Source organism: Megalobrama amblycephala, linkage group LG12, assembly GCF_018812025.1.
Source record: "Megalobrama amblycephala isolate DHTTF-2021 linkage group LG12, ASM1881202v1, whole genome shotgun sequence".
Lineage (NCBI taxonomy): Eukaryota > Metazoa > Chordata > Actinopteri > Cypriniformes > Xenocyprididae > Megalobrama > Megalobrama amblycephala.
In genome coordinates, this window is record NC_063055.1 from 16,291,830 (window position 1) to 16,315,153 (window position 23,324).

At 38.7% G+C, this 23,324-nt stretch overlaps 1 protein-coding gene across 3 annotated transcripts in view; it reads left to right on the forward strand.

Annotated features, from left to right (window-relative positions):
• aebp1b (AE binding protein 1b) overlaps nucleotides 1–23,324 on the forward strand; it is a 52,822-nt gene that overhangs the window by 26,005 nt on the left and 3,493 nt on the right. For all 3 annotated transcript variants that reach the window (XM_048209175.1, XM_048209173.1, XM_048209174.1), the window contains 11 exons: nucleotides 6,493–6,579; nucleotides 7,645–7,754; nucleotides 7,856–7,995; nucleotides 8,104–8,188; nucleotides 10,680–10,824; nucleotides 11,362–11,450; nucleotides 11,723–11,846; nucleotides 13,505–13,701; nucleotides 14,007–14,186; nucleotides 14,338–14,983; nucleotides 15,828–15,967. In XM_048209175.1, the coding sequence (XP_048065132.1) occupies nucleotides 6,493–6,579; nucleotides 7,645–7,754; nucleotides 7,856–7,995; nucleotides 8,104–8,188; nucleotides 10,680–10,824; nucleotides 11,362–11,450; nucleotides 11,723–11,846; nucleotides 13,505–13,701; nucleotides 14,007–14,186; nucleotides 14,338–14,983; nucleotides 15,828–15,967 (1,943 nt within the window). The remainder of the gene's footprint in view (nucleotides 1–6,492; nucleotides 6,580–7,644; nucleotides 7,755–7,855; nucleotides 7,996–8,103; nucleotides 8,189–10,679; nucleotides 10,825–11,361; nucleotides 11,451–11,722; nucleotides 11,847–13,504; nucleotides 13,702–14,006; nucleotides 14,187–14,337; nucleotides 14,984–15,827; nucleotides 15,968–23,324) is intronic.

Here is a 23,324-nt window from a genome sequence, read left to right on the forward strand (position 1 = left end):
ACCTGTTTCTGTAGTAGTAGGCTTAGTTTGGCCATCCTTCAGAGCATGGTGACTAATTTATACTCCCCTTGCTTTAAGGGTGAAAGGTGTTTTTACTGAGTACATGGCCTGCTGGAATGCATAGCTCAGGTTGAGTTTGTTTAGGGAACCTCACTATTCATTTTGGTTCTTTTGTAGCTCCCTTAGAGTTTGAACACTGCCACAAGAGTTGATTGCGTTGTTTGGAGTTGAAGGCTTTGATCTAAGCCTCCTTCTGAACACAATAACTTGTTGTGTCACAAGTTCTGTTGGTAGATGTTTGGTCAGAGTTTTGCTCACTAAGAACTAGCACTGCCACAGGTTTATGCCCGTGTTTATTTGAAGTAGTAGGCCAGTTCGGGCCTCCTTCAGAGCATGGCAGCATATATTCATTGTACTCCCCTTACTACAAGGGTTAAGACTGTTTTTACTACATTGCCTGTTGGAATGTATAGATTTAAGTTCAGGTTGAGTTAAGCTAGGTTACCTCACTTGATAGTTTGGTTCTCAGATTAGGCTCCCTTAGAGCTTAGACAAATGGAGTCGCAAGCCCCGTTTGGGCCTCCTTCAGGAACATGATGGCGCAGGTTTGTGATGGTTTAATATTGACACTGCAACTGGCTGACGCCCGTGTCTTCTGGAGTAGTAGGCCCGGTTTGGGCCTCTTTTGGAGCATGTTGGCAGAGTTTTGTACTCCTCTTGCTTAAAGAGTTTTAAGTGTTTTACTGAGTACTTTGCTTGTTGGAATGTGTTGAATAGAATTAACACTCTGGAGTCTGAGGTATCGCCGGCGATACCACCTCGGTTTTTTTCTTACCAGTGTGAAAGAGACTCAAAATACTCTGTCAGTGTTGCACATACAGTTAAGTGTTATACACCATTTTAATCTGTGGAATATCTTCTTTTATTTGTGTACACTCAGAGTAAAAACAAAATGTTGTGCTGTTTGCAAAATAAAGAAAACTAACATGATACGTGATCTCTCGTCTCCCTCTGAAGGAAGTCCAATCTGATAGTTCTCAGAAAATGAAGTGTAACTTAGTGAATACTAATCACAAAAAAAATAGACTTGTGTCTAAAGAAACGTTAAGATGTCAGGTTTTAAATTGTGTAAGGCAATACATGCATATATCATCGCAATCGTGTATTTATTATCTTCAAATGTGTTTATCTGTATGTTAAAGCGATCTCTGGAAGCCTGTTAGTTCCTGGAATGTCACATGATATTCCTCTTCTTCTACTGAGATACTTGTGGACTAAAGGTGCACAGAGCACCCTCTGGCTGCAAGTATGAATTGAAAACACAGTATCCAGCGCTCACAGTGATGACAATAAATCTAGAATAAATATTACTCCTCTGTATAGAAAATTGACATAAACATATGAGAATCCATCAATATTTCATCAAATGTGCATGCTTTTAAGCATATTAAGAAATTACGGTCAATATAAGATTTTAAGAGTCAAAATGTGAAGCTTTAGTCTTAGATCTTTTTAATGATGTATAGTTTGTCAAGTGCACATTAACATTTAGGCTATATAATATAACAAATATATTAGCCTATATGAAATGCCATAGAGGTAGGAATGTTCAGATGATTTGCATCACAGAAATACATTATATTTTAAAGTATATTAAAATAGAAAACCATTATTTTGTTAGAGACTTCTTTTAAAAAAAATTCGTCCAATCTTTTGACTGGTACTGTAATTTAACATAGGCCTATACAAAATTTTCTTCACATCATGTGCAATAATATGTGCATGCATGAGATCATAAAAATAATGTTTTTTTTGTTTTTTTTGTCAAGAGTGGACATTAATCCTGTTATCAGCATGATCACAGAGGGTTTTTTTTCACAGCCTACCTGACTGAAAGAGCTCATTAATATGCAGGTCATTACAGGTCCTTATGCGGATTTTTTGTCTTCTCAGGTGTGAATTACAGCATTATTCATGATGATTCTCAACTTCACGCATACTGTGTTTCTTGACAAAAAGTGTCTTAGAAAATTTAAATCTCTCTATTGTTTTATATGAACGAGTAGGCAGGATAATTTTTGTGAACAGATTTAATATATTTTTTTTTGGCCTTATTCCAGTGACTTAAGTTTTTTGTTTTTTCAATAACCACACATAAACGTTATTCCTTCAGAAACACAAACATGTACATACATGTTCCTCACATATTATTGTAGTCTAGTTTGTGCTGAATACAGTGTAATGACACTTTTTTCATTAATATGTTTATGAACAACTGAAAAAAGCACAAATGTCAGGGCATGTCAAAACTTCTCCAAGGCCCCAAAAATCCTCAGACCCCAGAGGGTTAAGCTCAGGTTGAGCTAAATAGTTAACCTCACTGGATAGTTTGGTTCTATATATGGCTCCCTTAGAATTTAGAAACTGCCACTAGAGTTGGCGTCACGTGTCTTTGTAGGCCCCATGAGTTGTAGGCCCCATTTGGGCCTCCTTCTAGAACAGTGTTTCTCAACCCTGGTCCTGGAGGACCCCCAACACTGCACATTTTGAAAGTCTCCTCTGTCTGACTCACTCATGTAGTTGCGGCGGTTGCGATGGGTCGAGTATTGGTAAACATAACATAATGACCGCTCACCGCTGTCAACGTTTTTTGTGCCTCTGATTCATGTCGTCATGTCACTCCGCAAGTAGTCCAATCATTTGTCACGATTGAAGTTCAAAGTGTACGCGCACCATTATGAATGCGCAGACACCCAACCGCGCCCAACCATCTACTCACGTGAACAGCTTAAGTTGACTGACGAAGACACGGATGATTCAGGTAAGCAAATCCAATCCGGGCTTGACATTAACACCCGCCAACCCACCAAATGCGGGTAGATTTCAGCTGTGGCGGGTAAGACAGCCACTCCCACTAGCCACTTTGGCGGGTTGAATATAATTTCAGCCTACAGCCAAATGAAAGGTAGCCAAGCTCTTCGTATCACAAAATTACAATTCAATCACAATTCTCTATCGATTAAATTGCAGTGAAGGCGGATAGGCGGAATTGCGCTGAATGACGCAACAGAAACGCTCTCTCGCGTGCACACTCTCTCTGTCGCACACTCAGTTTTCCTTGCGCCTGAATAGTCAAATATCCGCACACACAGATGTCAAAATGCCCATCGTGTGGAGTATCTTGCGTGAATATAGTCGGTTATGACTTAAGTGGACGTAAACAGGTGGGTAAAAAACTGAATATATGTCAGTATATTATGTACATGCATTCAGCAGCCCCCAAATAAATACTTGTCTGTCATTAATGTTATTTAACATCTTTTGTGATTAAATGTATACGTGTTAAATAAACCTATGTATCTGAAAAAAAGATTTTTTTAAATTACTATTTGTAATTTGCTTTGTTCTTTTTATATAGCCAAACAAAAATAACTGTACATACCAGCTGATATACAATGTAGTCTTGATTTTGGTGGTCAATCTTTATTTGAAAGTTTAAAAGGGTTTTAAATCTTGTAAATCAAGTAAAATGACTCAAAATCAATTAATTTAAGCATGCCAAAGTCAACTTTAATCATATAAAATGTTATTTTCCCAACAGCAAAATTGTGGCCAGTGAAAATGTTGAGTGGCTAGTAACTTTGGAAAACCAAACACAGTGGCTGGTGAGCAAAAAAGTTAATGTCAAGCCCTGAATCCAATATATTGTCTTTCATTTTTATATGCAGGTCTAGTAAAATTTAACCAATCTATTGATCATTTTTGTCATGATTCCATAACATTAATGTTAAACGATTCTGGGCTAATTTAGCAAAGTAACGGCATGTTGGTTATTGCTTACTTCTAGCTAGAAAGCTTAGCAGCTTCTACAAGGCTCAAAATTGCCAACATTTTTGTCGCATATGCTCCTAAAAATTTAATCTGTGCGACCTAAAAATATATTTGGGAGTAACGTTATATGTGCAGAGCATATGAGCATATCTGTCCAATAATGACACGTTCGATTTGCGAACTAATGACTCCTTTGAACCGATTCACTTTAATTAATGCTTAAAACTGATCTGGGTCGAGTTTCCCGATAACGATGTATCTTTGCTCTAAAGAGCGCTCTCTACGTGCAAGGTTACAAACGCTCGCCCCAATTCCACGTGCTTTTCTGAAAAAATATAATTGACTTGGTGTTCTACGTGCTACTTAAGAGTCGCTGTCCATTTGCGAAATTCATTTAGTATGATGGCCAACATCATGCAGGCCAAATCATCATGCAGGGCTGTCGCCGCGTCATGGTAAGTGCACCGTATAGTTTCCTGCTTTTTTGTCCTTTGCCAATCACACCTATGTAGAACACTGCCATGAGCTGACGCCACTCTACAGTCTTATCTGCTGGTTTAACTCGGTTTCATTCTGAACAAGTTCCATGTTTGTGGGTTTTTGCTTATCAGCAAGCAAGCTGTTCTAGGTGTGTGGCCTTCACAAGCCGCCATTTAAGCAGATTGTGCATGTAGCTTCACAGGCTGCTGGGATGTATTTCTACACAACGTAGAATTTGTGTCATGTTGCAGGCCCCTTTTTGGACCTCCATGATTTTGTGCCTACAGTACGGTTTATCTGTTAGGTTGAGCTCTGTACTCCCCTCATTTGAGGGTTGTCCTGCATAGTACTTAGCTCCCTAAGCTGGTCAGTGGTTGAAGGCCTCTCTGAGGCCTCCCTATTGAGGATCAGCCCCCAGGCTGTTAAATGTACTCCCCTTGTTGGGTTCCTTTAGAGTGGACAGCCTCCTCAGTGCAAATAATCAAGCACTGTGTAGATCCTAGGATTGAGCAGAGTGTTACTCCCCTCATTGGTAAGGGTAAAAAGTCTTGCTCTCCAGGATGCCCGTCTCTTCGCTCTGGTCTGAGTTGGTTACTGCCTCTTTGCAGCCACTCTTACTGGATATCTTCTCTGAAGAATGTGATTTGAGACTCTGTGATCAGTCAGGTTGTTGGCCAAGACTAGGTTGCTTTAGTGAGACCAGGTCGGCCTCCCTGGTGGCATTCAGGGTTGACTCTGTTTCCCCTGACAAGTGACTTGCTAGGGTTTGTTCGGGCCCCCTGGCCACATTCCCTTAGAGGTACCCTCTTTTCTCTGAAAAGAAGTTTGGTCCCAGAAGCCTTTGAGCGACCTTGGTAGGCCTTCTGTGGAAGGCCTCATTGAGGCTTATAGCTTGGGCTGTTGGCCATAAGGAATGCTGTCACTGACAGCCTATGTATGACCCATAGGGGGAGTGGTTCTGGCATTTCAGTTGAAGCTGCTAGTTCTCACATTTGTCTAGCCATTTTTTGGCATGCACTCATCTCAAGCATGGCGGTGTGGGTATATCGTTCCCCATATGCGTTTCAAACGCAGTGTAGAGTTCCCTTTCGAAAGGGAACGTCTCAGGTTACGTATGTAACCGTGGTTCCCTGAGAACAGGGAACAAGACACTGCATTTGAAACACATATGGGGGAACGTCATCACGTGAACCTGTGTCTGAAAGCAATTATCAAATCTCACCACTCCTACATACATAACCTGAGATGTTCCCTTTCGAAAGGGAACTGTACACTGCGTTTGAAACGAATATGGGAAATGATATACCCACGCCGCCATGCTTGAGATGAGTGCATGCCAAAAAATGGCAAGACAAACGTCAGAACTAGCAGCTTCAACTAAAATGCCAGAACCACTCCCCCTACGGGTCATACATGAGCATGAGACAGGATTCATTTCTGTAAATTGGAATGTATCTTTCTAGTGATCACCCATATTTATTTTTTGCTGTAACTAGTAGTAAAGAGGAGATGAGATGATCAGTTCACATGCACTTGATCAGTGCAGCTGCTTCAACTGATATTAAAAGTAAAAAAGTACAAAGTTTTTTGCAGTTATTGGATGGCAGACATGCTACAAATGTTTAGTTTAGTAGTTTGTTCACGCATCAACAAAAACAGCTCAGACTAAATTATTTTAGATAAAAACTATACTTTTGAATGGACATCACTTAGGAAGGGTGCTTTTTAAATGCACGTGGAATAATTTTACTTCCAGCAGTGTTATTTTAGTATTATTTGTATGTTATTGTAGCATTTATTAATAATTTTAATTCGCTTTTTTGTTTTGATTTTTCATTGTAATTTTAGTTTAGGTTTTAGTAACTTTATGTGCTTTTGGCAATTCTTACTATTTTTTTTTTCTTTTTTTTTTTCTGTTTAGATTTAATTTATTTTTATTTTTAGTAGTAGACAACTTACACTGTCAAGGCAACATTTCTAATTTTCATTTAAGTTTAAGTTTAATTACCAAAAATGTTTTTAGATAACAGTAAGAGTACAGTAACAGTTAGATAACAGTTAGATAACAGTAACAACACTGACTACCAGCAGTTAACTGCCAGCTTTATTTTCATGTTTTGCTCATGAATCTATAGTATTAATGGTGTACTTTGTGTTTCTCCCAATAATTTGTCTCCTCAGAAAGAGAAGAGAAGAGGCATGAAGAAGAGGAGGAAAGAGAACGCAGGATTCAGAAACCTCCACCACGCGTGTACAGAGAGCCTAAAAGTAAGTGGTGGGACTTGGTTTGGGCATGTAGCCATATGGGATGCTTGCCATTAGCTCCATCGCTTAATAGATAACATAGGACAATAAATACACTCAGGAACTGTGAATAAATAAATAAAATACTGACATGCAACAAACTTATATAAGAGCACCCCCAGCTCTCAGTTCTGGCCACAGATCTTACCAAACAAATATGTTCCTTCAAGCAAAACCCTGGCATTCAGTTCAGTGTCTTATGTTTGTAGCGTCTTAGATATAATGTTAACATAAAAGTAATTTAAATAGTGAGATCTTGATGAAGCATTCATTACGTTCAAGTGAATATGATACCTTAAAACACTGTGAAAGACTTCAGCTGTTTTAAAGTTATTTCAGATGCTGAATCCTGCCAAATCCTGCTTTAATTCAACAGCTGGTTCTTTTCAAAGAAAATTCCAAATGTCCTCCCTGCTCATGAAACAGATGCATGGATGTAGTCTTTCATCTTAATGCGCTCTACTCTGAATGAAGACAATAAGTGGCAGAGCAAATTGTTTTGAATAAATTTTTTTAAATATAAGTTATTAGTCTCTATTACAGTTTTTTTTTTTTTTTTAATTATATCTTGATGAGTTTATTGTGTTTCTGCAAAGTCTTGTTTATAGTTTCCATTTACCTTGATAGTTAAAACTAATATTAAGTATATATGTACATATTTATACATACTGTCAATTTTACATTATAGAAGAAATAAAAATGAATGAAGTAATACACAAAATAATAATGATAAAAAATAAAATATAAAATAATTTAAAAATTACTTGGAACACATTTTAGAACACAAAGGAAAGGACAAATATAAATAAATTGAAAAAATTCAGTAGAAAAAAGAAAATTCAAAAAAGAATCAGAAAAGTATTGCAGTGCTTAGTGTGAAAGCACAGATAAACTGATTTCAGTCTGGACTAGAACATATTGTGTCAATCACATTTACATTCACATTTATTTATTTAGCAAACATCATAGGATGTAGCACACATTCATCCATATTATTTTCTTCCTGTGATTTATGTCTTGCTGAATCAGTTTGTCCTCCTCTGGGTATGGAGTCTCATCGCATAGACAATGACCAGCTGCTGACTTCCTCTGTTTATCAACATCGCTATGGCTCACACAGAGCTCGTCTTAATATTCAGGTATAAATATATGCACAGATACTCAAATGTATAGACTGAACACTGAAATGTATATGAAATGTGATATGTTGTCAATGTGAACATATTGGTTCATGTAACAGGCGTCTGGTGATGAAGATGATATGAATGGTGGGGCATGGTGTGCTAACCCTGAAGAGAAGATCCACTGGATTGAACTGGACGCACGTACACTAACAGAGTTCACTGGCGTTATCACCCAAGGTCGAGATGACCCCTTAGAGTAAGACAGACATTAAAAAATTACCTCTGTGGTTAATTGATTTTAAGAACTACCAAACTATCTAAACAGTCTATGTCTACAGTACTTGTTATTGTTTTGTTGTTTCAGGAGCGACTATGTGTCTACCTATTATGTAGCGTTTAGTAACGACAGCAGAGAATGGACTGTCCTTGATGATGGATATGCTGAATGGGTAAGTTGCCCGATTGCCACCATTTTCTCTTCTTCTTTTGGTTTCCAGATCTTTCTGTGATGCTTAAAGGTCATAGCTCATTAACTTGACAAGGATTTTCAGCTGGGGGTCCGTGACCCTGATATTACAAGGAGACCCTTTTATTATTTGATCTCAAACTACCTTTTGTAGTTAAACAATAAATATTAATTTAACTTCAGCCAAAACTAAAATTCAGGTAAAGGTCACATAGTTGCTCTGAAATTAAAATGTACTAAGTAGAATTAATGTACAAGTATATGAATTTTTACATCAATTATGATTATATGAATGGTTTTACAATAAAGCATCATACTAAAGTATGCAAATAATTTAATATTAGGGGTGCAACAGTTCAGATTACTCACGGTTCGGTTTGTATCACGGTTTTAGGTTCACGGTTTCCGTACGGTTCAGTATGTCAAATAAAAATAAAGAAAATAAGAACATAATTAAACAGCACAAATAAATAAAGTAAAGCAAAGATACAAATAAATAAAGCTTTTCAGGTTTTTCATGTATCCAGTACAGAAAGGTACAGAAATTTAATAAAAAAGCTAATAAAATGTAAAACAACATTCCATGTAATCTTCACTGTATAAATTAAATGAAGATCAGTCATTATTAATTAATAAGTTACTAATAAGTCATGAGCAACGAGAGATTTCTTTGTCTTTTGTTGTTTTATTAACATTAAAAACACATTCAGACAGCAGGAATGCAAGGGCTGTTGTCTCTTTAAGACATAATACATGGATCAGTACACACTGATACTGAACACATGCGTTCTTTCTCGAGTGTGTAAGTTCACTTAAGACATAACCAACTATGCTTGCTAGGATGCTCGCCAAGATGGGCATATTCACATAATTTTGTGTTAATTTGTCAGTTCAAACAAGACTTGAAAGAGACCTCAATATTTGCACGCTGTACACGCGTTCCGCATGCACGCTTTGGATGAGTGTACAAATCTTCTCACAGCATGTGCGTAAGTTCTCTTTCGCGTCTTGCACTCAAATGTTTAAATTGGCAAGGCTTAAATGAGTTTAGTTTAAACGCAGATATCAATGTGCGCTGTTCAGGTCTCACCTGCGCTCACACGCTATCAACACTCGGTTAATGACAGCGTAAATGACTGCTCATATATAGAGCATAGTCTAACTCTGTCTGTCTGTTTTATTTATTTTCTTCAAACCATATTATAAATGTGTATGCGTCGTCAGATATGAGATGAACCGCGGTGCAAGTGCGTGCCGAACCGAGTGTGCAGAACGGTACGGTTCGATTTTTACCGAGAACCGCTTCACCCCTAATTAATATGGTTCTATACCAGGGGCGTTTCCTCCGAGTAGGCAAGAGAGGTAGTGCCTCCTCAAAAAAAATAGGATGAAAAAATAATCCATATTACATATAAAACAACACAAATATTACAAATTATGACATTAAAAAGAGCGCAAGTCACGCGTATTTCTTAAGGAACACTGCCCAACAGCGACACCCGCAGGTAAAGTTACACAGAGGAGTCATGCTTTACAGTCTATGTAGTCATGCCTCCCTTTCCTCTCATAGGAAACCATTTAAAATCATCAGACCCCCGGCGTGCGGTGGGTTTTGTGGGGGGTAATTGAGAATGAATGGGGGAAAGTCACGTGAGAGGAGGCAATGTCTCCATCGCGCTATGATTGGATGTAATTGGTTATGATTGGATATGATTGGTTTGTGTGATAAATCCCGGCTTTCGTTGACGTGCGCGTTCAGCGCGTCAGTTTGACAGAACAAATGATGGCGTCAGTCGGAAGACTATTTGAAAAGTAAGTAAACAGATCACCCAGTTAGATATCACTGCTCTATGTCATGTCAAATCAAACTTGAAATGGACTGAAAGCATGGTGACTGCGGGGGGTTTTAGTGCAATCAGCTTGGTGAAATTAAAAATACAATTCGTGTCTGTGACAGACGGTGTTAATGGAGCGTGACATGACTGATGATCCAAAATATCCTAGGTTGACAATTAAAAAGAAAAACCGTAATACACAAATAAAATATATTGTTTAAATTATTATTGCATTTAGTTATTATTTTGGAATGAATGTAGAAATGCTTAAAACACTAACTTGATGAGATTGACTTGGTTTTGATAAATAGAACATTACATTGTTAATGTAAAATTACAAAATAGAATTGTATTTGGTTTCTTTTTTTTTCTTTTTTGATGTACTGTAAAGTAATGTTCATTTAACAAGGAAGATGTGTCAACTTTAAGAGTAATGCACATGAATTTACATTGATTCATAAAATGTGCCTCCTCATTTCAGAACACCACTGCACGCCACTGTTCTATACCCATGTTATTATAGGCCATGCTTAAAGTGCAGCACTTGATATTATACAATATGTAATTTTAAAAAAAACTATTCAACTAAAACTGTTTAGTCATTGAGTCACTTTTTATCTTCTTTCACTCTGCTCTCAGTTATTCTTTGGCAACTCAGATAAAAACACCCCAGTGTTGTCTCAGTTTATGGAGCCGATAGTGGCACGTTACATCCGTATCTTACCACAGAGCTGGAATGGTACTATGTGTATGAGAATGGAGGTTTTGGGCTGTCCAGTACCAGGTGAGACTCAGAACCTTTAAGACTCAACACAGGCACTTCTGTTTTTTTTTTTTTTTTTTTTTTGTGCATTGCATGCTGAAAAAGTTTGTTTTATTTTTATTTATTTAGTTTTTTAAGCATCAACAGTTTATTATATACAGTCAAGCCAAAAATTTCTTAAGACATTTTTGATATTTTTTATATATTTTTACTAGTGGGTGCAGGACACTATAGTTCCTTTATGTAGGTGAGGATAGCCAAATAAAGTAAACTGTGACATATATTATACCCAAAAAATCATACAGTGGACTACCAGTAAAATTGATTAAAAAATTTGGAACCAAAAATTATTTAGACACTTTTACCAGACCATGTTTTGCTTAAGTGTTATCTGACATAATTAAGATTGTCATATTTTATTACCATTTTTTTAAACTATAGTGAATAAACTGTATTAATGAATGAAATGTTCAAGGTGTCTGAATACATTTTGGTTTTACTGTAAGTATATTAATTATAAGTACATTAATCAACATTGTGCATTTGTTCTTTACTTAGATCCTCTCAGCCAGTACCAAAGTCAGAATGAAGTGACACATCGAGATGACCTGGACTACACCCATCACAACTACCTAGACATGGAGAAGGTGATGGGAGAGCGTGGAGTCTTAAAAGTTCATGAATGGCAAAAAAGATAAAAATAAACGAGAGCTTATGTTTAAGAAATTGTAAATCTCACCATCATGCTAGGAGGTTGTGGGTGGCTGCCAGAGAATTTCTCTGTTTCTAAGCCATAAGATTCAAGGTGTAGCACATATTTGAGTTACACAGAAGTTTTGTAGGCTTATGGATTTCAACAAACGATTAAATGTGTGGTAATCACATAAAAATAAAAATTTGATTTTTCTTGTTGTCACAGCTCATGAAATCCATTTCTGAGGAGTGTCCCAACATCACTAGGTTCTACAGTTTGGGCAAGAGCTTTAAAGGTCTGGAAATTTATGCCATGGAAATTACTGATAACCCTGGGATGCACGAAACAGGTGAGGAACATTAGAGTAGATATGGAAGACACAGTGAGCCAATCTGGCGTAGAAACGAGCGCAGATCCAAGCACAGACATCGTCTTATGGCAGGGTTCACGTGTGATTTATCAAACATTCATACCCTGTCAATCCTAGCGTATGAATTGATCGTAGGTTGATAAAAATGGTGGCTGAAAACAATTGTCATTTAAATATCACGCTCCTAAAAATTCATGGTTTAGAAGCCTCGTCCCTAGAGTTTACAAAACAGAGAAACCTAACCCGGTCAAAAAGAGGAAGTAATCTCATGAGAGAGAAATTAATTTTACACCAAAAACACCTGTTAACCTTGTAATTGCAAACAATTACATTAATTTATGTTTATTTAATACCGGTAAATAAAACGAAACATTCATAGGCCTAGTTCCCTTCACAACAAATCTTTTAAGTTTAACGGTATTCAGAACAGAACAAGAATTTAAAAAAAGCTATAAAATTACATATTAAACTATAAAATAAAACATAAATTAGTGGCATTCATTAGCTATAAACAACATAAGTCAAGCCAAAATTATTTTTTTAGGCTAAAGCGAAACTGATGGGCTTACCTCTCTCATTTGGCAATAATCCAAATGTTTCTATATTTGCATGTAACATTTTGGTTGCTAAGTTATTTTTCATTATGTAAACAATTAAGGCTTTGTAGCCCTACTTCATTCGTGTTCCAGTATCCACGTAAAACAGCATCCTTCACATGCACAAAAATGTGTGCGGTTGGGCGCTGGGCACGTTGATTTACAGCGGACCATTTAATTTAAGCAGTGTAACTTTTATGTTTGGTTGTCTGCAGTTTAGTTTGATGATGAATGGCTGAAATGTCAAGTTAGAAACGCTAGAACTGAAGTTGTGTGCGTGCGTGAGGCACCTGCGCGATCACTTGGATTTAAAAAAATAAAGATATAAAGAAACAAATACAATGCATCCCAAAAACGAGCATCACACAGTTTTTTCTTTTGTTAATCTGTTAATTATTTAAATTAAATATATGTTGTGTAGTCCTATTTATTTTATTTTATAGCCTGTAGACTGATTTTATTCAGTTTTTCAGTTATTCAGTTCACAGAAGCGCTGCAGGTGCATGATATGATAATGTGTGAATCCTCATGTTCTTTTGTTTATGCTGCTATTTGCGCATGTAGAGCTAAACCCCTGAAAAAAGCATTTTTGTATGGTTTTTAATGGGTCACAAACACCCATCTATTCTAATTTAATTTTTGAAAAAAATATACATGTTATTTGACATTCTAATCTGGGAAAATAATCTAATTGATCAAAATGCTCTTATTACAATTCTCCACCAGATTTACTATGCTGCACACAAGTTCATGCTAAGTCAAAAACTTGCATAACGTTACATGAGCTGAGACCTGATGTGAGATTTGATCGTAGCCACCGCTCACTTCAATATTGATAAATGCCAAGTTTTGCTTGGAAACGGCCAAAAACATTTGTTTCATAAATGAGGCCCAGTATTATTATTCCATTTTGGTTATATTACAGGTACTAATCATTAAATGATTTGTTATCAGTTTTGAAATTTTAACATAAACGAGGAGGAGAAACAAACAATGTGTGTTCATTATCCAATTGATGAACATACCATCATCTTTCCCCAGGAGAGCCAGAGTTCAGATATACAGCAGGTTATCATGGTAATGAGGCTTTGGGAAGAGAGCTTCTTCTAATGCTCATGCAGTACCTGTGTAGAGAGTATAAAGATGGCAACCCTCGAGTGCGCCACCTTGTGGATGAGACCCGAATTCATCTGGTGCCATCAGTCAATCCTGATGGCCATGTGAGAGCTTTTGAGAAGGTGCGTTTAAAAATGTATAAAAAAGTGAATATGTAATTTTTGTCAATAGGCAGGGATTGCTAAAATATTTACTGCTTTCAAACAGATTCAATGTATGTTAGCACCATTTGTTGTTTGCTTTTGGGATATGAGCCAGAAACATCAACCTTTTAAACCAGAGAGGTTAAATTCGTAGGGAACATGCAAACTGACTAATAATAGACAGATCAATGTGGATAAAAGTCTGCCAAATGTACAAATATAAATGGTGTTGTGACACTTTAATCTCACTAAAGAATTGTAAGTAACATAACTTTGTTTCACAGGGCTCAGAGTTGGGCAGCTGGACATTAGGGCACTGGACTGAAGATGGCCATGACATCTTCCAGAACTTTCCAGACATAAATAACCTTCTTTGGGATGCAGAGGATAAGGGCATGGTGCCCAAATTAACACCAAATCACCATGTACCCATCCCTGAGGGTATTCTTTCAAGCAATGGCTCAGTAAGGAAACAATACTGTGTTATATATGTTAATTTAATGAATCAAAGCACCAATCACCTACTTTGGTCTTGAACGTGTCTTAAAATTGACCAATTACATTAGAGAACCAGAACTAAATGTTGTATAATATTCTTTATGTTCTCCCTTTCAGGCTGCACTGGAGACTCTTGCCCTTATCTCCTGGATGGAGAGTCATCCATTTGTGCTTGGTGCCAACCTGCAGGGTGGCGAGAGACTGGTGACATACCCCTTCGACATGCGCCGCCTCACCAAAGAGTCTGAGGAGATGGAGAAAAAACTCAACTCCAGAGCAAATAGACGGAAGCGACAGTACGAGGAAGAGGAAGAAGAACCCAACCCTTACCTTCACATTGGATACCATCAGGAGACCTACAGTGGCCCCCAAGAAAACCATGCATATCATCAAGAGAACTATGGATACCATCAGGAAAGTTATGGTTACCACCATCAGAACCAAGGGTACCATGAGGAGAACCAAGGATATCACGATGAGACCCAAGGGTACCATGATGAGAACCAAAGGTACCATCATGAGGGTCACTCTGAAGGGTACCATGAAGGGTATCAAGAAGGATACCCAGAGGGATATGGAGAGAGTGAACCAGAGGAAGAGATCAGAGTGGTTGAGGACCAGTCTTTGTTCCGCTGGTTGGCCATATCTTATGCCTCTACTCACCGCACCATGACTCAGACCTATCAGGGTGGATGCCATAGTGATGATCCAACAGGTGGGCTGGGAATTGTCAACCGTGCCAAGTGGAAGCCCATCCCAGGAAGTGAGCATTAGGAATTTTTTTGTAATGGTAATGTAGAACAGGGGTGTCCAATCCTGCTCTTTGAGGACCGTATTCCTGCTAAGGTTTGCTGTAGCCTCCTCATGCCTGGAAGTTTCTAAAAATCTGGAAGAACTTGATTAGCTTGTTGAGGGGTGTTTAAATAGTATTGAAGCTAAACTGTCCTGGAAGGTGCTCCTTCAGGTGCAGGATTGGACACCCCTGATCTAGAAAGATCTTTCAGATCAAATTGAATCTGCTTTGACACATTAAGGCACTGATATACAGTATATCATCGAAGAACAAAAATTTGAACAAAATCAGGCCAAAACAAAATTCCTTTGGAGTTTGTTTCAGGAATTTGATATACAGAAGCTTGCTAAAGCAAACTTTCCGGAAAAGTTCACTCCGGCTGGTAAACACCTTTGTTCTACTATTGTTCCATGGCAATTATGCAATATGTTGGTGTGCGTTGAGGCTTCGCCGCCTTTGATGTGGAAATATTCTCGGGTTCATTTCTTCTGTTCAGTTTGTCAAGGTCAATGTCCACGAGTAAAAACATGAACACTCTGGAGAGTGGCTTAATAGAAGAAAATGAATTTGTAAATCTAATCGAAGTGATACTTTCACTGTTTTTTCATGTTTAAAACTGTAAAGCTGCTTGATTTAAAGCAATCTATTGTATAAAATGGTACATAAATAAGCATGATGTGACTTAAATGCAAAGCCGAATTGCAGAGCTTGTGCAAACATAAGTGATGGAACAAAAAAGAACTTAACATGAGTATATTGGGGCTTTTAGTGACTTTATTTTTGATACCTGTTCTTGTCCCTTCTTCTCTTGTAGGTATGAATGACTTCAGCTACCTTCACACTAACTGTTTTGAACTGTCAATTTTCTTGGGCTGTGATAAGTTCCCCCATCAGAGTGAACTTTTAAGAGAGTGGGAGCATAACCGAGAGGCACTGCTGACCTTCATGGCTCAGGTAAACTGTTCACATTCACATCATGTGAATGGGACTACAACAAGTGTTTAAAAAAAAAACTTGTCTCTGGGTTACATATGTAACATGGTTCCCTGAGAAGGGAACGAGATGCTGTGTCATGGCATTGACCACTCAACCTGCAATCCCCAGAAACAAAGGCCACCACGCTGCAGGACCGGAACCAGTGGTGAGCAGATATCTGACTCTCATCGCTCGAGAAGAGAGCCAGACAGGAGTGGAGCTTTCTTATTGTGAACACAGTCCCACAGTCCCCCTCAGAAACTGACTATGCTCCACTCCCAAAGATTGTGTGAGTTGTCACCCATAAGAAAGTGGGCACAGTGCATGCTGAAGGCGTTCCCCTAGCGTCAATGACATGATGCAGCATTAAGTTCCCTTGAATTAAAACTAGTAGGTAAAAAACCCAGCACCAGTGTTGTAGTACTCAAGTCAGTCTTAAGTCTGAGTCCAGGGCCATATTTTCTATCACTAGTGAAGACAATCTCTTTTGAGTCTCTACTACCTGAAGGAGGTGGTCTGAGTTCGGTTGCACTCTAACTGTGGCACGATTCAAGTGAATGTGAAAACAACATGGACTCGGGTGCGCACATGTTCAGGAAGAAAAGTAACCTGCGCATGCATTTTAGCTGATAATGATGTACTTACAGTAGTTCAGTAAAACACATGTAAGGGACGATAGTGTTGATGATTTTCCTTGTGTACAAGCGAGAGTGAGCCTGCAGTGTAATTGCGCATAGCAAGTGCAGTCAGGGAGGCATCCTCTAAAGATCCCATTTGCAAGCAGCAGAAAGCCACCTTCATGCGACGCACATACAGTAAACATCTAAGGTTACGAATGTAACCATGGTTCCCTGAGAAGGGGAATGAGACACTGCATCCTATGATGCTTTGAGGAGTGCCTCCAGTGTGACTGGTGTCTGAAGCATGTGTCTAAACTTGACAATAACATTGACGACAACAGCCTATGACATCACTACCAGTGCTACAAGAGTATAAAAGGGCGCTTGTAGTACACATCAACAACAACTTTTGTCTGAAGGAGATGTGGGCAGGCATACCTGAGATGTTCCCTTTCGAATGGGAACTCGCACTACGCTTTGGGGAACAAATACCCACTCCGCCATGCTTAAGGAATTAATGCATAACAGCTGACATAAAATCAGTGACTTCACAGAGTTAGGTCCGGAGTCACAATTCCCAAGTGAAAAAAAGTACACTTCTATAATGTACTTAAAGTGCTCTATTTTCACGCACTAATTTTGTACTTAATATACTAAAAATTCTTCTTTAGTACTTAAGCTAATCTTAAGAACATCTAAGTGTACTCAACTGTGCTACTTTGAGACACCATGAAATATGAACTAAAATGTGTTTTTATTATACTATCTCTGTATTTAAAATATATATTTAGTAGTGGTATCTAAATACATTTTTTAAATACAGAGATAGTATATTAAAAGCACATTTTAGTTCATATTTCATGGTGTCTCAAAATAGCACAGTTGAGTACACTTAGATGTTCATAAGATTATCTTAAGAAGTACTAAAGAATTTTTAAGTATATTAAGTACAAAATTAGTGCGCAAAAATAGAGCACTTTAAGTACATTATAGAAGTGTACTTTTTTCACCTGGGTTCCCCATCCTAGATGGTACGCACCAGCGGCTATTGTGACTATTGCCTAGTGTCATGATCACCAGTGAGAGTGCCCTATCAGCCACTAGAGGGTACTCCATCCCGGACTCTTGTTTTCACCCCTTGGACTACATTACCCATACACACTTCCCGGACTCATTATCCCATGTCATTGCACTCAGCTGTTTTGTGTTTCCTCATTATTGTCTGTCTATTTAAACTCAGTTGTTTCTGTCCTTGGTTGTGGTTTGTTAATTATTGTTACGTGCACTTCTGTTCCTCTGACTTTCTGTTATATGTGGACTGTTCCTTGGATTTTGACCCTTGCCTGTTTCTGGATTACGACTTTGGATTACCCTTTAATAAAATACGCTGCACTTGGATCCTAACATCTTGTTTCTGTGTGTAACCGTGACACCTAGAGCCAGAAACCCGGCTACATATCCCGTGGGCAGAGCTCAGAGCCTGGTATTCCTTCGAATACCTTCAAGGTAATATGACCAAGGATAAGGAATATTTTGTCACTCCAGGAGACACTATACCGCTGATGAGTGGAGGTCTCAGGAAAACCACTCTCAAAAAGAGAGGAGACCTAGCAGCACTAAAATATCATCAAGAAGGCTCGCAGAGAGCCAACAACCTGATATAGTATCCGAGGGGAGCTCTATGGTCAGAGGCCTCAACAAGACTCTCTAAAGCGAGCGAAGGCCTAACGTTCTGCACTAAGGACTGCTTACCGAGCAGGAGCACAAAAAAGCTTGACAACTCGATACTGCTATCCAAGCAGAGCTCTGGGAGTGGAGGTCTTAGCATGATGACTCTCTAAATTGAGAGGGAACCTAACAATGCTTTCCTAAGGGTGATTCTGCCAAGGAGGCAGACAGAGAGCCATTCAACCCAATGTGACCACCCAGAGTAAGCTCTAAGAACAGAGGCCTCTGCAAGATGACTCTCTAATGCGAGAGGAGGCCTAACTACGTTCTACACCAAGGACTGATTACCAAGGAGACTCACAAAACAGCCTGACAAACTCATTACTGCTATCCAGGAGGAGCTCTGAGGTTGGACGCCTCAGCAGGATGACTCTCTAGAGCGAGCAGAGGCCTAACGACACTCCACCTTAAACAGTTCAACCAAGGAGGCCACTTGATGTCACTGTCTATGCTGAACAAGCTCGTTACAGGAAGCGGAGGACCTTGCCCATAACTGAGAAGTTTCCACTACATTCTCTTACTAAATGACCAATGGGAGCTACCATCCAAGGCTAGCTACAACCATTGTATAACCTGTAAAATGATTTGGTCTCTAGGCTCCAGCACTCTCAAAGGGGCCATGCAACAAGAGGGGTTCGCCCAAGGTGAATAGACTACTTACTGTTGGAGTTCAAAGACCAGAAAATCTCTGAGCATTCCTTGGTTGGCAGATCACAAGAAAGTATAAGGGGGCTAAGCAAAGCTAAGCTCTCTTGTAGGGAGTCAGAAATCCTACTATTAAGGATTCCACTTACACTCAATCATGAAGACATAGCTGCGACCACCCTGTTTCAAGACCCATCTCAGGGGGAGGGTTCTGCTCTTCAGCCAAACCCGAGGAAAAATGGGCTCTCTAGACTCCAACACTCAGGTGCCTACAACTAGGAAGGGTTCACAAACTAAGGCAAAAAAACACTTCCTGTTGGATTCCAGAGATTGCCAGAGAGAGGGTCTAGAGAAGGAGGGTCCCACTTTATATTAGGTGGCCTACTATGTACTTACATCAAAAAATAAGTATAGTGTACTTATTGTGTTCATATTGTATTGCAAAACACTTGTGCTGCTATTGAGGTGGGATACGGGTAAGGTTAGGGACAGTTTTGGTGGTGTGGGTAGGCTTAAGGGTGGGTTAAAGGGATAGTTCACCCAAAAATGAAAATGTTGTCATCATTACTCACCCCCATGTTGGTCCAACCCTGTATGAGTTTCTTTCTTTTGCTGAACACAAAAGAAGATTTTTTTAAAGAATGTTGGTAACTGAGATCACGTGACCTACTGACAGAGATGGCTGCTTGAGTCTGGAGCTCCCGTACTCGGTACTGATCCGTTCAAGTTATAGCTTCGGTATAAATCAATAATACCTGCTCCTTGGGTTCGTTTACCAGTGTGTGATGGCTTAACGACAGCTTTCCAATCTGAGAAAAAATGGCTGAAAGAACCAGACAACGAAGCGCTGTGCAGCACAAGCTAAAGCTACAGTTTGGTATTGTTTGAGAAATCTTCAAGGAGGAATTTCAACCTGTTGCTGACAGAATCGGTTTCTTGGAGAGAGAGTTGAAGTTAATTAGTAACAACTTTGATAATATTCAGTCAGCGGTTCGTAAAGTAAAGCATGAATTGGCCGAAGTTAAGCTAGCCGTAGACATGCTACAAGACAAGATGGTGAGACTGCAAGATAAGAGTTAGCAGTGCAACATTTGTCTCATTGGCCTTAAAGAAGGGGAAGAGGGCACCGACCCTCTGGGCTCCGTGCAAACACAGCTATCACAGTGGATTCCCTCCCTTAAAAACAAATCAATCGAGATAGAAAGGGCGCATTGTATCTACACTAATGACAGCAACAGAAAAGGCCCACGAACACTGATCTTTAAACTACTACGCTTTCAGGACAGAAACAAGATTCTCAAAGGAGCCCGAACTGCCGGTCCAATACTTCACAAAAGCAGTTTGCTTCTTTTCTTCCCCGACTACAGCAGCCAAACCACTATGAAAAGACATGAAATGAATCAGGCTAGGAAAAAACCCACGCAGCTTGGGATCCGTTCTTTCATGATTTACTCCGCTACGATTAAGGTGACACATTGCAGATCAACCTCTCTTATGGAAACACCGGCCGAAGTGGAATCTTATGCTTCCCAGCACCAGGAGTCCGCATTATATCTGCACGAATCGTAGGACGCGGCAGCTGTGGTGTTGACGGATGCCAGCCCGCAAACCATAGCAACTGACTAAAAGACTCATCGAATGCAGCGACTAACATTATACCGAGCATCACATCGGTGAACCGGTATGCCGAGTCGGCTCTTCCACTCGAGTGATCGACTGTTATACTGGCCACGTATCCAGACAAAGTTGTTAAACAGGCAGGCAGGAGACTTTGTTCTTGTTCTCTGCTTTCTGCCTTCTCATTCGGTTCTTCTTTTTTGTTCCCTCAATTTTCCAGATGCCATGAATTACTCTTGTAAGTCTAATCTTTTTTGTTACATACTTAATATGTCTTGCATTATGATGTCTGATTTATGGCTCTTAATATAGTATTGGTTTAAACGGTGCTGTTAAGAGAACTAAATGTTTGGATTTTTTTAGATCTAAACGGGCCTCTGTTGCATTAATACAGGAATCTCATTTAAAAGCCTGTGACATGCATCGTTTTCAGAATAGACATTTTAAAATAGCCTCATTTTCTTCATCTGTAAAGAAAAATAAGGGAGTTTTGATATTGGTTGCCCGGCACCTTCCCTTTTCTATACATTGTTCGAAGAGTGATGTGGATGGTCATATTACATGTGTACTTGGTACTTGGACCAATATTAAATGCGCCTTTGTCTCAGTGTATGTTCCAAACGAGTATGATAGCGCATTTTACCAGCAACTCATCCATATCATACTGAGTCTTAATGACTATCACCTTGTCGTAGGAGGCGACTTCAATGAGGTCCATAACCCTTCACTTGATAAATCCTCAAAATCTCTATCTGACCCAAGTTTTTTAATGACTTCATAAATCAAATAAAGGTATGTGATATATGGCGGTTGAGAAGTGAAGGTGTTAAAGATTATACATTCTTCTTAGCCCGTCACAAGAGCTCTTCACATATTGATTATCTGCTCATATCATCCGCTTGTATTCCATTTGTTCATAGATATCCTACCTATCCTCCTTTCAGATCACTCCCCAGTAACGCTGTGTCTTCTTCCTTTCACTGTTCCCTCTGGGTGCAAACGTTGGAGATTTAATACTTCCCTTCTTCGTGATCATAAATTCTTGTCACAGCTACGTTCTTCCTTAGTAGAGTTCATTAAATTTAATAGTAAATCTGCAAAGAATCCCATCTCTATGGGAGGTGACAAAATGTTTTATAAGAGGGAAATATATTGCCTTCTCTTCCTTTCAATAAAAATCTAGAAATATCCACAAAGAACAACTGGAGAGACAAATTTGGATGATGGAACAGGACCTCAAAAATACTTATTTTCAATGGAAGGCAGATAAACTACTTAAATCTGAACTGAAAGGACTACTCTTACATAGAGCTGAATTCATAATACACCGCACAAGGCAGTCATATTATTGTAACAGTGAGAGACCAAGCAAATTATTAGCGCTACGGATTAAACATATGGAGGCTAGAGCAAATATATATAGTATAAAGAATGAAGGCATTCTATATACCCAGCCAGAAGATATAAACCAAATTTTCAAAACATTTTATGAACAGTTGTATATTTCTGATACCTCTGTGTCATATCAGCAATGTATTTTGTTTCTTGAACAGTTTCATCTTCCTAAAATTGAGGAGTATTGTCATGATATACTTAATAATCCTATGTCAATTGAAGAATTAAAATTTGAACTTGAATTAAAACTCTATGCCAGAGAACAAAGCTCCAGGTAGCGACGGAATTCCTCCTGAATTAATTTCTGTGATCTGGGATATATGGCGCCGCTTATTCTAAATTCATTTAACTTTGCGATTGAAAATGGAGCCCTACACAGGGACCAGAATACAGCTCTTATCACATTTTTTTACTTAAAAAAAGACAAGACCCCTAGGAATGCACTAGTTATCGTCCTTTTAGTTTAATTACTTTTGATGCAAAACTCCTTGCCAAAACTTTAGCCTTTAGGCTAGATAAATGTATAAATAAGGTCATAAATTATGATCAGTCTTGCTTTCTCAAAGATCGATTTGCATCAGATAACATCAGCCGATTACTACATATTATTCATAGATCCAGCTCCTATTCGGCTTCCTCCGCAGTCATCTCATTGGATGCGGAGAAAGCCTTCGATAGGATCGAGTGGAGCTTCCTCTGGGCAGTTCTTAAACATATAGGGGCTGCACATGTATTTATTAAAATGTTTCAAACACTCTATAACGGTTGTTCAGCTCGTGTACTCACCGGTTCTTTAGTGTCCATCTTTCGCTCTTGGTTGAGGTACTCGTCAAGGCTGTCATTGGCTCAAGCAGTACGCCAATCTTCTGCTATACAGCCCATTGTAAATACCTTGCATAGAATCTCTTTCTACACTGATATTTTGCTCTATGTCTCCAATATTTCTGTGTCCGTCCCTGAATGTTTAAATCTTTTCAAGATATTTGGTAAGCTTTCAAGTTATAAAATCAATTTGGAATAAATCAGTTTTAATGCCCCTAATGAATGCATCAAGACAAGAATCGAGCAGCTTACCCCCTTGATCTCTATAGTCAATCAATTTACATATTTGAGTATCACAATATCCCCAACTATACGCTTTATCCCTAAATATAATTTTCAAATTCTCTTAAATAAGATCAAGGAGGATTTAGATAGGTGGTCCCCATTATGTTTAGCTCTACATGGAAGAATAGCTACCATTAAAATGAATGTCCTTCCTAGGGTCAATTTTTTATTTTCTATGTTGCCATTACCACCACCTGAATGTTTCTTCAAAGAGCTCAATGTGG